General features: G+C 35.7%; 1 protein-coding gene across 2 annotated transcripts in view; it reads right to left on the bottom strand.

Moving 5' to 3' along the window:
* Positions 1 to 12,812, bottom strand: part of ATM (ATM serine/threonine kinase) — a 141,566-nt gene that overhangs the window by 108,441 nt on the left and 20,313 nt on the right. For both annotated transcript variants that reach the window (XM_082629283.1, XM_082629284.1), the window contains exons 8-13: positions 12,088 to 12,326; positions 10,288 to 10,451; positions 5,427 to 5,596; positions 3,386 to 3,757; positions 1,586 to 1,780; positions 259 to 354 (exon numbers count right to left, since the gene is read on the bottom strand). In XM_082629283.1, coding sequence (XP_082485409.1) covers positions 259 to 354; positions 1,586 to 1,780; positions 3,386 to 3,757; positions 5,427 to 5,596; positions 10,288 to 10,451; positions 12,088 to 12,326 — 1,236 coding nt within the window. The remainder of the gene's footprint in view (positions 1 to 258; positions 355 to 1,585; positions 1,781 to 3,385; positions 3,758 to 5,426; positions 5,597 to 10,287; positions 10,452 to 12,087; positions 12,327 to 12,812) is intronic.

The following is a 12,812-nucleotide window of genomic DNA, read 5'->3' as shown; positions in this document are numbered from 1 at the left end:
AAATGGGTCACATCTTTAAAGAACTCATTTTCACATGATGTTTATGTTCTTAATATTCCATCATAAATATAAACTATAGGACACAAAGTATAATTATTGAATTAAAAGAAACTTTTCCCTTGCTAACAGTTATGATTTTTTTAATTGACCAATTCAGTTCATAATTTTTAAGATGTAGCTACTACTCTGCTAACATTATTATCTTTGTTAATTAAAGCTGTATCTTAAAATAACACAGAACTCTATTAGATAACATACCATTCTGGCACACTTTGGAAAAAATTCATTGCAGCTTTACAGTTTTTCATAGTGAGACTCACAAGAATTTTCTCCAAGGCAAGATGAGGAAAATTACTATAAAGTAAAATAAAAATCTTTACTTAGAAGACCAACAGCCATTTAAAGCATTCTTAAACACCCAGGTTTAGCTATAAATATTGACCTCTAAAATTTGGATCCAAAATTAAAACTACTTTCATCTCTACTGAATTTCTTTACATCTGAAAACAGGTCTTAAGGAGCATACATTTTATGTTACTATCATTTTCAACACTTCCTAGAAGCAGGCTCATACTGAATTTTTAAAGAGCATAAACAATTATGAAATAAAAGTAGGACTTCCCTGGTGGTATAGTGGTTAAGAATCCGCCTGCCAATGCAGGGGACATGGGTTCAAACCCTGGTCCGGGAAGATCCCACGTGCTGCAGAGCAACTAAGCTCGTGTGCCGCAACTACTGAGCCTGCGCTCTAGAGCCCACGAGCCACAACTACTGAGCCCACACGCCACAACTACTGAAGCCCACATGCCCTAGAGCCCATGCGCCGCAACTACTGAAGCCTGCACACTCTAGGGTCCGCATGCTACAACTACTGAAGCCCATGTGCCTAGAGCCTGTGCTCCACAATGAGAAGCCACCACAATGAGAAGCCCGTGCACCACAACAAAGAGCAGCCCCTGCTCGCTGCAACTTGAGAAAGCCCACATGCAGCAACAAAGACCCAACACAGCCAAAAAATAAAAAAAATTTAAAAATAAAAATTTTTTTTTAAAAAGGCATTAAAGTAAAATCACTAGGATTCAGAGGTCTGTCCTCCAATCACTCAGTTCCATTTACTGACTGTGGAAAGGTTAAGTGGGCAAGCTGCTCACATCCTAGTGCTTAAGTCCCATTTTGGCTTTTTCTCATTTCTTCCCCTCATTAAAATATTTCGCCTAGAAGACACTCTCATTAGGATTCCAGGATATACATGAGTTGGATATATGTTCAGATGGACCTATTTACAGACGATCACAAAGAAACATGTAAGTGCTCAAAGAACTATACACATATTCTTCATGCACATCCCCCTTAATTTCACTGTCTAGGCAGAGAGAGAAAACAAAGTAAAAGAACTTGGACAAAGATCCAGGCACAAAGATACAGAACACTATAAAAACAAAGGGACTGTTTAACCTCTAGGACTAATTCTGGGAAACCCTGTATGATCACTGTAAAATAAAGCCATCTAATATCAAACAAGAAATGGAGGGCCCCTTACAAAACAAAACAAAAGCCAGCAGCATGCTAACTGAACTCAAATTACCTGTTAAGAATTGGAGGCAGCTCTGTACTGTCTTCAAAGTCATCCTCTAACTGACGGAATAAGAGCCATTTCATTATCAATTCCTTTAAAGAAAAATTTCTGTTTACATCATATATATTCTTCTCCATTCCTGTTTTTACTGTTTCTGGAACTACACAGATGGTCAGTGCCAAAGTCAAACAGCATACTGCAGGACTACAGCAAAACAAAGGACAATTAATATTAAAAGTAAGCTCTTTGCATAGAAAACAAACTTATGGTTACCAAAGGGGAAAGGAGGTGGGGGAGGGATAAATTAGGAGTTTGGGATTAGCAGATACAAACTATTATATGTAATTCAAAAACAGTCATGTACCACAATGTTCATTGCAGCTCTATTTACAATAGCCAGGACATGGAAGCAACCTAAATGTCCATTCACAGATGAATGGATAAAGAAGATGTGGCACATATATACAATGGAATATTACTCAGTCATAAAAAGAAACAAACTGAATTATTTGTAGTGAGGTGGATGGACCTAGAATCTGTCATACAGAGAGAAGTAAGTCAGAAAGAGAAAAACAAATACCATATGCTAACACATATATATGGAATCTTAAAAAAAAAAAGGTTATGAAGAACCTAGGCGCAGGACAGGAATAAAGACACAGACATAGAGAATGGACTTGAGGACACAGAGAATGGGAAGGGTAAGCTGGGACGAAGTGAGAAAGAGGCATGGACTTATATATACTACCCAATGTAAAATAGATAGCTAGTGGGAAAGAGCCACAGACATAGAGAATGGACTTGAGGACACAGAGAATGGGAAGGGTAAGCTGGGACGAAGTGAGAAAGAGGCATGGACTTATGTATACTACCCAATGTAAAATAGATAGCTAGTGGGAAACAGCCACATAGCACACAGAGGTCAGCTCTGTGCTTTGTGACCACCTGGAGGGGTGGATAGGGAGGGTGGGGGGGAGATGCAACAGGGAGGAGATATGGGGATATATGTATATGTATAGCTGATTCACTTTGTTATAAAGCAGAGACTAACAAACCATTGTAAAGCAATTATACTCCAATAAAGATGTTAAAAAAAACCTATTATATGTAAAATAAACAACAAGGTCCTATTGTATAGCACAGGGAACTGTAATCAATATCCTGTAATAAACCATAATGCAAAAGAATATGAAAAAGAATATATATGTGTGTGTGTGTGTGTATATATACACAGACACACACACATATATATAAAACTGAATCACTTTGCTGTACACCAGAAACTAACACAACATTGTAAATCAACTATACTTCAATTTAAAAAAAAGTAAGCTCTTTCAGGGACAGAGACCTTGTCTATCTTATTTACCACTGTGCCTCCAATGCTTAGGGCAGTGCCTGGCATGCTGTAGATATATAGTAAACTTCTATGGACTAAATAAACACAAAAAAATTCTAAAAAGTCTGACTACATTTGAGAAAATTCTTGATTAAGAACTATGTCTTATTGTAACAGTATGCAGTACTAAAAAAAATAAAGTTTATGAAGATTGAGCAAAAAATAATTGTCAATTACAAATAAAAGAAATATAAACACTTAATTCTTTAAAACTGGCCTTAGTAATCTCTTCACATTTGAAACTAAATTACACTTATTTATTTATTAAGACTTCCCGGACAAACAACAAAAGCATCTGAAACAGAATTTAACATATCTTTAACTGAAGTTAGAAATTACAAAAATCAGGGGGGAAAAATATATATAAATATATATGCTGCAGAACAGAATACAATCCATAGTCAACTTACCATGAAGGTCTGCAGGCTGACCCAGTAAATAACTTCCAGAATTCTCTGTCAACCTCAACTAAACTGCCTTGAATTATGGCTCCAAGTAAGCCAAAGTTTTCAGCTTGTATTTGTTCAGAACTTATACCACGAAAAGTAATAGACCAAATTTTAATCCAGAGTTTCAATAAATCTGACTTTTGAGAGCTTTCTAGGTTTGGTTTCTTGCCTTGACACAATGCAACTTCCATAAGGCATCGTAACACATATGGTGTGCGTTCCCCACGTCGCTGTTGAGGTAGAAGCTGGTGTAGTATCATTAGTAATGGTGACAACTCACAGTTAGGTAAACTTGAAGGATATTTTGATATTAATTGAGTTGCAATCTGTAACCTAAAAAAAGTATAAATAATTTGAAAATTATTCAAATCCATTAAGAGGCTAAAAGAAAATATATAGACATAGTACTCTAATAATATCCTAATTAGAATATTATCATCATCCTTTTTCAGACTACTCTCATAATAAACTGGCTCTTAATATTTATTAGGCCCTACTTCCTAAAGTGGCGAGATTGAAAACATTTAGGCTAGCTGGGTAAGCTATCCTATTTTGCTTACACAGTAACTTTAAATCACTAAATTACCAACATTCTACTTCTTACTTATCCCACACATCCCTGCTCTTTGGCCACCTATAATATTCCTCTAGAACAGGAAAACAAACAAAAAGCCCAAAAAACTGTTTTCCCTTGACGTTAATTCAGTTAATTCAATAAGTATTTGCTGCGAGTTCTCTAAAATGTGTGCTACTCAAGAATAGGAACTATATCTTGTTCACCCTCTATCCCTTATGCTTGGCACATAGTAGGTGTTCAATAAATAACTTCACTAAGTGGACAAATTAAAGAATATGAAATTGGCAACATCAACTATAAAAAACTTAGCAATACGTATCAAATCAATACGATTTCCTCCCACAACTCAATTATATTTAAACATTACATCAACAGGGGAAAAATCAAAGAGCACTGTTAACAAAAGTATAATGCTAATCTACAAATTTCTAACTGTCCTTAACCTTTCTAACTGCTGCTTAACCTTTCTCATGAGAAGTTGCAGTTGTCTTTTTGGTAAAGCAAAAAGGCTGAGCTGCATGAATTCTACAGATTCCTAACAGACCTAATATCTTGTGATTCCAAAGAATTCCAGTTTATTTAATTACTTAAATAACTACAAATGCTATACGAGACTAAAGAACAGAGCAAATGGAACCTCCTGGGTGGCATAGTGGTTAAGAATCCGCCTGCCAATGCAGGTGACACAGGCTCAAGCCCTGGTCTGGGAAGATTCCCACATGCCATGGAGCAACTAAGCCCGTGTGCCACAACTACTGAGCCTGCGCTCTATAGCCCGTGAGCCACAATTACTGAGCCCACGTGCCACAACTACTGAAGCCCGTGCACCTAGAGTCCATGCTCCGCAACAAGACAAGCCACCGCAATGAGAAGCCCACGCACCACAAAGAAGGGTAGCCCCCGCTCGCTGAAACTAGAGAAAACCCCATGTGCAGCAACAAAGACCCAACATAACCAAAAACAAATAAATAAATTTATAAAAAAGAACAGAGCAAATACTAAAAAATAACCTTTATCATGGCATAAGGTCCAAATTATTCTGTGATTTCTGAATACTATCTTTAATTTCTTCCTAATCTAATTCTATTAGAAGGTGCCAAGCATGGTAAAATCTCTTTGTGTTGAAGTATACAACTCAGTGAATTCCATGAGACACACAGTACTGATCGCCTACCAAGCAGCCATTCTCCTTCTTCCTTGCTATGGCAATATGCTTAAGAAAGGTGCCCTATTCCTGGCCTCCAGCAGATAAGCCATGGTGGTTGATCTCACATGTCCTAGTAATCACCTTCCCCTTTGTCAGTCATTGCTTTGGGAGTGACCTAGTTCTGGCCAGGCCAATGAGGTAAAGGAATCTACTGGGGGTCTTGTGAGAAAAATTAATGAGACTAAAATGATACTGAAAGAGAAAAAACAATATTTTACCAAGGCACAATGTCAAAATCATTCTGTGACTTCTGAAGATGATCTTTTATTACTTTCCAGCCTAATTCTATTTTCCTCTTTTTGCAAGGTGCACTGTAATCACTAAATTCTCTTTGTGTGGTTGTGTAAGACTGGGAAATCTCCAAAGATCTAGTATCTTCATTAAAAACCTGTAAAACAACAAAAGGAAACCTATTTTTTTAATACTGCTATTGTTTCTAATAGTTCATTAGGAAAAAATGTTCCTTCTTAGATGAAGATACAGGTTAGTCATACAGCAAGAGTAATAAACTACAGAAATATATGAATATGAAAATATGGTAACAAACATTTTGCAGACAATAATGGCTCTCTAGAAAGCAGATATTACCAAGTAAGTTATTAGTTTTAGTTCCTGGGAAACTTTACTAAAAGCACCAAAACATCTAAAAGTAAAGCAAAAACCTCTGTTTCCAAAGATATTAAATCATAAACTTAGTGTTAAGAAAATATTTGACATGTGAAATTATCCTAGGATGGTAACCAAATCTCTGGGGAAAAGTTTTACTTAAGAAACATTGTCTCTATTTCATTTACTTCTGCTCTGATATTTATGATTTCTTTCCTTCTACTAACTTTGGGTTTCATCTGTTCTTTCTCTACCTCCTTTAGATGTAAGGTTAGGTTGTTTATTTGAGATTTTTCTTCTTTTCTGAGGTCAAACTTCCCTCTTAGAACTGCTTTTGATGTGTCCCATAGGTTTTAGACAAATGAAATAGAGACTAAAAAAATAATAGAAAAGATGAATGAAACTAAAAGCTGGTTCTTCGAAAAGATAAACAAAATTGATAAGCCTTAGGCAGACTCATCAAGAAAAAAAGGGAGAGGGCCCAAATCAATATAATCAGAAACGAAAAAGAAGTTACAACTGACACCACAGAAATACAAAGGATCATAAGAGACTACTACAAACAGCTATATGCCAATAAAGTGGACAACCTAGAAGAAACAGACAAATTCTTAGAAAGGTACAATCTCCCAAGACTGAACCAGGAAGAAATAGAAAATGTGAACAGACCAATAACCAGTACTGAAATTGAATCAGTAATTTTAAAACTCCCAACAAACAAAAGTAGAGCAACAGCTGGCTTCACAGGTAAATTCTACAAACATTTAGAGACTTAACACCTATCCTGAAACTATTCCAAAAAACTGCAGAGGAAGGAACAATTCTGAACTATGAGGCCAGCATCACCCTGATATCAAAACCAGACAAAGGTATCACAAAAAAAGAAAATTATAGGCCAATATCACTGATGAACATAGATGCAAAAATCCTCAACAAAATACTAGCAAAACGAATCCAACAATACAGTAAAAGGATCATATCCGGGACTTCCCTGGTGGCGCAGTGGCTAAGAACCCGCCTGCCAATGCAGGGGACACGGGTTCGAGCCCTGGTCCGGGAAGATCCCACATGCCGTGGAGCAACTAAGCCCATGTGCCACAACTACTGAGCCTGTGCTCTAGAGCTTGTGAGCCACAACTACTGAAGCCCATGCGCCTAGAACCTGTGCTCCACAACAAGAGTAAGCCACCACAATGAGAAGCCCACGCATCGCAACAAAGAGTAGCCCCTGTTCTCCGTAACTAGAGAAAGCCTGCACGCAGCAACAAGGACCCAACACAGCCATAAACAAACAAATAAATAAAAATAAATTTATATTAAAAAAAAGGATCATAGCCCATGATCAAGTGGGATTTATCCCAGGGATGCAAGGATTTCTCAATATTTGCAAATCAATCAGTATGATATAGCACATTAACAAACTGAAAAATAAAAACCAAATGATCATCTCAATAGATACAAAAAAGTTTTTGATAAAATTCAACATCCATTTTATAATAAAAACTTACCAGAAAGCAAGCATAGAGGGAATATACCTCAGCATAATAAAGTCCATATATAACAAACCCACAGCTAACATCATACTCAATGGTGAAAAGCTGAACGTATTTCCTCTAAGATCAGGAACAAGACAAGGATGTCCACTCTTGCCACTTTTCTTCAACATAGTTTTGGAAGTCCTAGCCACAGCAATCAGAGAAGAAAAAGAAATAAAAGGAATCCAAATTGGAAAAGAAGAAGTAAAACTGTCACTGTTTGCAGATGACATGATACTATACATAGAAAATCCTAAAGATGCTACCAGAAAACTACTAGAGCTCATCAATGAACTGAGTAAAGTCGCAGGATACAAAATTAATATACAGAAATCTGTTGCAATTCTACACACTAATGAACTATCAGAAAGAGAAATTAAGGAAACAATCCCATTTACCTTGCATTAAAAAGAATAAAATACCTAGAATAAACCTTTTGCCTACAGGAGACAAAAGACCTGTCCTTGGAAAACTTTAAGACTGTGATGAAAGAAACTGAAGACAACACAAACAGATGGAAAGATATACTGTGTTCTTGGATTGGAAGAATCAACATTGTTAAAATGACCATATTACCCAAGGCAATCTACAGATTCAATGCAATCCCTATCAAAATACCAATGGCATTTTCCACAGAACCAGAACAAATAACTTTAAAATTTGTATGGAAACACAAAAGACGCCAAATAGCCAAAACAGTCTTGAGAAAGAACAGAGCTGAAAGAATCACACTCCCTGACTTCAGACTATAAAGACTACAAAGCTACAGTAATCAAAACAGTGTGGTACTGGCACAAAAAAAGACACATAAATCAATGGAACAGGATAGAGAGCCCAGAAATAAATCCATGCACTTATGGTCAATTAATCTATGACAAAGGAGGCAAGAATATACAATGGAGAAAAGACAGTCTCTTCAATAAGTGGTGCTGGGAAAACTGGACAGCTACATGTAGAAGAATGAAATTAGAATGTCCTCTTATACCATATACAAAAATAAAATGAATTAAAGACATAAATGTAAGACTGAATACTGTAAAACTCCTAGAGGAAAACACAGGCAGAACACCCTCTGACATAAGTCATAGCAGTACTCTTTTGGATTCATCTCCTAAAGAAAAGGAAATAAAAGCAAAAATAAGCAAATGGGACCCAATTAAACTCACAAGCTTTTGCACAGCAAAGGAAACTATCCAGTGAATGAAAAGACAACCTACTGAATGGGAGAAAATGTTTGCAAATAATATGACTGATAAGGGGTTTAACATTCACACATATAAACAGCTCATACAGCTCAACATCAAACAAACAAACAAACAACATTATTAAAAAATGGGCAGAAGACCTGAACATACATTTTTCCAAAGAGGAAACGAAGATGACCAACAGGCACATGAAAGGATGCTCAACATGCTAATCATCAGGAAAATGCAAATCAAAACCATAATATCACTTCACACCTGTCAGAATGGTTATAATGGTTATCATCAAAAAGAACACAAATAAAAAACAGTGGCAAGGATGTGGAGAAAAGGGATCCCTCATACACTGTTGAGGGGACTGTAAATTGGTGCAGCTAATGTGGAAAACACTATGGAGGTTTCTCAAAAAACTAAAATTAAAATTACCATATGACCCAGTAAAATTCTCCTAGGTATATATCCAAAAAAAACAAAAACACTAATTCAAAAAGGTACATGCACCCAATGTTCACAGCAGCATCAACTGCCAAGATATGGAAGCAACTTCAGTGTCCATCAAGAAACGAATGGATAAAGAAAGACTGGTGAGTGTATATACATACGTATATATATATATATATATATATATATATATATATATACACACACACACACACATACACACACACAAAAGACTACTACTCAGCCATAAAAAAAGAAAGAAGTTCTGCCATTTGCAGCAACACGGATAGACTTGGAGGGCGTTACGCTAAGTGAAATAAGTCGGACAGAGAAAGACAAATACTGTATAATATCACTTACATGTGGAATCTAAAAAACACAACAAGCTAGTGAATATAACAAAGAAGATGCAGACTCACAGATACAGAGAACAAACCAGTGGTTACCAGTGGGGGATGGGGGGTAACAAACTACTGAGTGGGAGTTTATTGTAAGGATGTATTGTACAACACAGGGAATATAGACAATATTTTGTAATAACTGTAAATGGAGTATAACCTTTAAAAATTGCATAAATTTTAAAATTTCTTCTATGGAGGAAAACAAAAGAAACATTAAGCCATCAACTAATGAATGGGTAAACAAAATGTAATATATCCATACAATTGAATATTACTCAGCGATAAAAAAGAATGAAATACTGATTCATGGTACGACATGGAAGAACCTTGAAAACATTACGCTTAGTGAAAGAAGCCAGACACAAAAGACCACACATCGTATGATTCAATTTATATGACATGCTCAAAACAGGCAAATCCACAGAGGCAGAAAGTAGATAAGTGGCTAGTTGCTAGGAACTGGAAGCAGGGAATTGAGGCTGACTGCTAACAGGTACAAAGTTTGTTTTGGCAGTGATGGAAATGCTCTGGAATTAGTGGTGATGGTTGCACAACAGAGTGAAAATGCTAAAAACCACTGAATTACACCCTTTAAAATAATGAATTTCATGTCATGTGATTTCTAAATCAGGGAAAAAACAAAGAAAGAAAACACATAGGGTTAGGATAATCTTATTGCCTGTAGATAGTTTTCTTAAGAATGGAAAAGTTCATCATCAGTTTTCCCTAAGTTTATATTTGCAAGATAGTTACCTCTTAACTTAGAAGGGCAATGCTAAATATTTATGGTGTTTTGAAAGGAATAGTTACATGTACAGAGTAATTTTACAGGCTTTTTACAGGCCCAATAAAAGGAGAATGGGAAATTTCAAAATGTGACAAGATCTACTATACCTGGTGACAAATATCTGCCATCAATTCAATCAAGTTTTCCCTGACAGCAATATTACGAGATGCTGAAGAATATTTCCCTCTGCTTCCTATATGACTTATTTCATTAACTAGCAGATCATATACATTGTATAAGATACTCTTCCACTTTCTTGATTCATAGGCACCTGTAATTTTTAAAAATAATTAAGTTAAAATATAATTTATATGTACAATCCATTTGCACTGCCAACTCCCACAAAACTATTCAGCTGTTAAGGTGGAAACAACATTAGAAGACATCTGGTCCAGCCTATTTAGTACCAATGGCTCTTCTGACAATATCCTTGACAAGCTCTACTTCATAACGATGTCCACTTCACACATTTCACACTCAGTTAACTGTATTTCTTATAAAATTCTTCCATATTCTGATCTAACTATCTCTAACCAATTCAATCAAAATCTCAATCAAACTTTAATTTCTTCTCTCCCCCAAAGCAAATTAATATTTCCCCTCTTTTATGTAAGGACCAACTTCTCTGTATGTCTTTAAGAGAAAAACATTACCAGTTCCTTCAACAAGTGTACAAATAACATGCTATCCAGGCTTATCATCATCCCAGTCATCTTTCCCTAGACACACTCCAGTCAACTTATGTCCCTCTTAAAATGATGACTCCACAAAATCTGGAAAGCATAATATTTCCAAACGTGATCTGATGAGTATGGGGAACAATGGGGCTGTTTCCTCCCACAAAACGAAGAACCTATTTAAAATCTATTAATGAATTTAATTAATCTATTAAAGAACCTAATAAAATCTATTAATGTATACTAAAACTATATTCGTGTTTCTGACAGCCTCATCGTCTGCCAATTTTCAATTCATCCTAAACATGCACTTAACTAAAACCCTAAACATGTCTCACCATCTCTTAATAAGCCTGATTTTCATTCTGGTGAGAGCTATGTGAAAGATGAAAAACTAAGGAAAGGCACCATTCTTTCACCCACAGTGGTTTCATGGGCTACAAATACATCTAACTATACATACTAGAAAAGCCCATGAAACATACACAGCTGCTTTTGATAAAAAGTGGCTACAAGAGTTTTCCTCTATTTTAGCTATTATTCAATGAATTTCCTTAATAAGGTCATTACACTAGCCATGATGAACTGGTCCAAAGGCTAGTACAAGCCAGATTCAAAACACAGCCTAAGCATGAGAGAACTCGTTCAATTCCAGTTCCACCCAGTAAAGTTCCTGTCTACTGAATGGAGCTACATCATCCATGCAATACTCTTTTGGTGAAAGACAAACATAAAGGAATGAAGGGAGGATAAGTCATTCATTTCTGGTTTCCCTAGCAAATATGTATTTATCTTCCTTGGGAACTGACTAATCTGGCTAGTTCAATCTTCATTTATCTATTTTATTTTCTAATAAAAGCAACATGTAGATAAACAAGACCCTGCCCTCTCTAAATTCTTTTACTCTTACAGTCTGTGTCACACTTCTTAGCACCTAATTATTGCTGCATAATCAGCTCCTAGAGGGAACAGTGTCTCATGTTTGTTTGTAGTCCTCACAAAACATAGCATTGTACTGAACAAATGGTAAGGCATGATATGATTTGCTACCTACCATAGTTTCAAATTAAAGAAAAAAAAAGTGTAAAGAATATCCTCATGACTGACACTATTACCAAGCACAGCAATCCAGAGGAAGGTCATAACCTCCTATAACATACAGATTTCATACTTAATCCTCTATATTTCAACGAAGAAGCAAATTCAAAATAGCAAAAACTTTCTTTATACCTTTTTCATGAGTTTTGGCTCCCTTTGGATGATGGATATAAATTTGTAGTTGAAATAACTCAATAATTACTTCTTTTAAGGAATCATTAAGTCTATGTTGAGTCCAGATATAAAGTAAGGTAGGAAGAATTTCATCTCCTAATTCACATACTCGAATTCGAAAATTAACAGCCAAAGTCTTGAGGAAGATAATAAATGCTGCTAAGATATGATTTAGACCTGCAGAGCTCTTTTCTTGTCTGTAACAGAAAATAAACAGACTTAATATAACGGGGGAAAATGCAGAAACTGAAGACAGTAATGAAGTTGCGTGCTGAAAGAAATAAAAGTTCTGATTTTCAAATAATAGTAGCCTTACTTTCAGAATTATTCAGAAAAATCATAGCAGCACTACTTAGCAACAACAAAAAATACTTCCTATTTGGCACTGGGAGATCACTCCTGTTAGCTATCCCTGCTGCTGAAACACTGTCTAAAATTATATAAAACTAATTTGTAATACCTACCATTTATAAAATATTTCACATTATAAACTGGGTAATGCCACACAAATATAAGATATTGATATTTCCAAAATATATTCCTATTTCATTTTATTCTTAGCACATTACATCTATCTTCAAAAATCAGGAAAATAAAAATACTTAGAGGCCATATAGCTTTTCCTGTTATTAAAAAAGCAAGACAGATCTCCCCACTCAAGAACATCATTACATGTTCTGCAT

The sequence above is a fragment of the Mesoplodon mirus genome (genome assembly GCF_964341445.2).
Source record: "Mesoplodon mirus genome assembly, chromosome: 7".
Lineage (NCBI taxonomy): Eukaryota > Metazoa > Chordata > Mammalia > Artiodactyla > Ziphiidae > Mesoplodon > Mesoplodon mirus.
The sequence above is the reverse complement of the archived record's forward strand: the minus strand, read 5'-3'. Positions and strand labels throughout refer to the sequence as shown.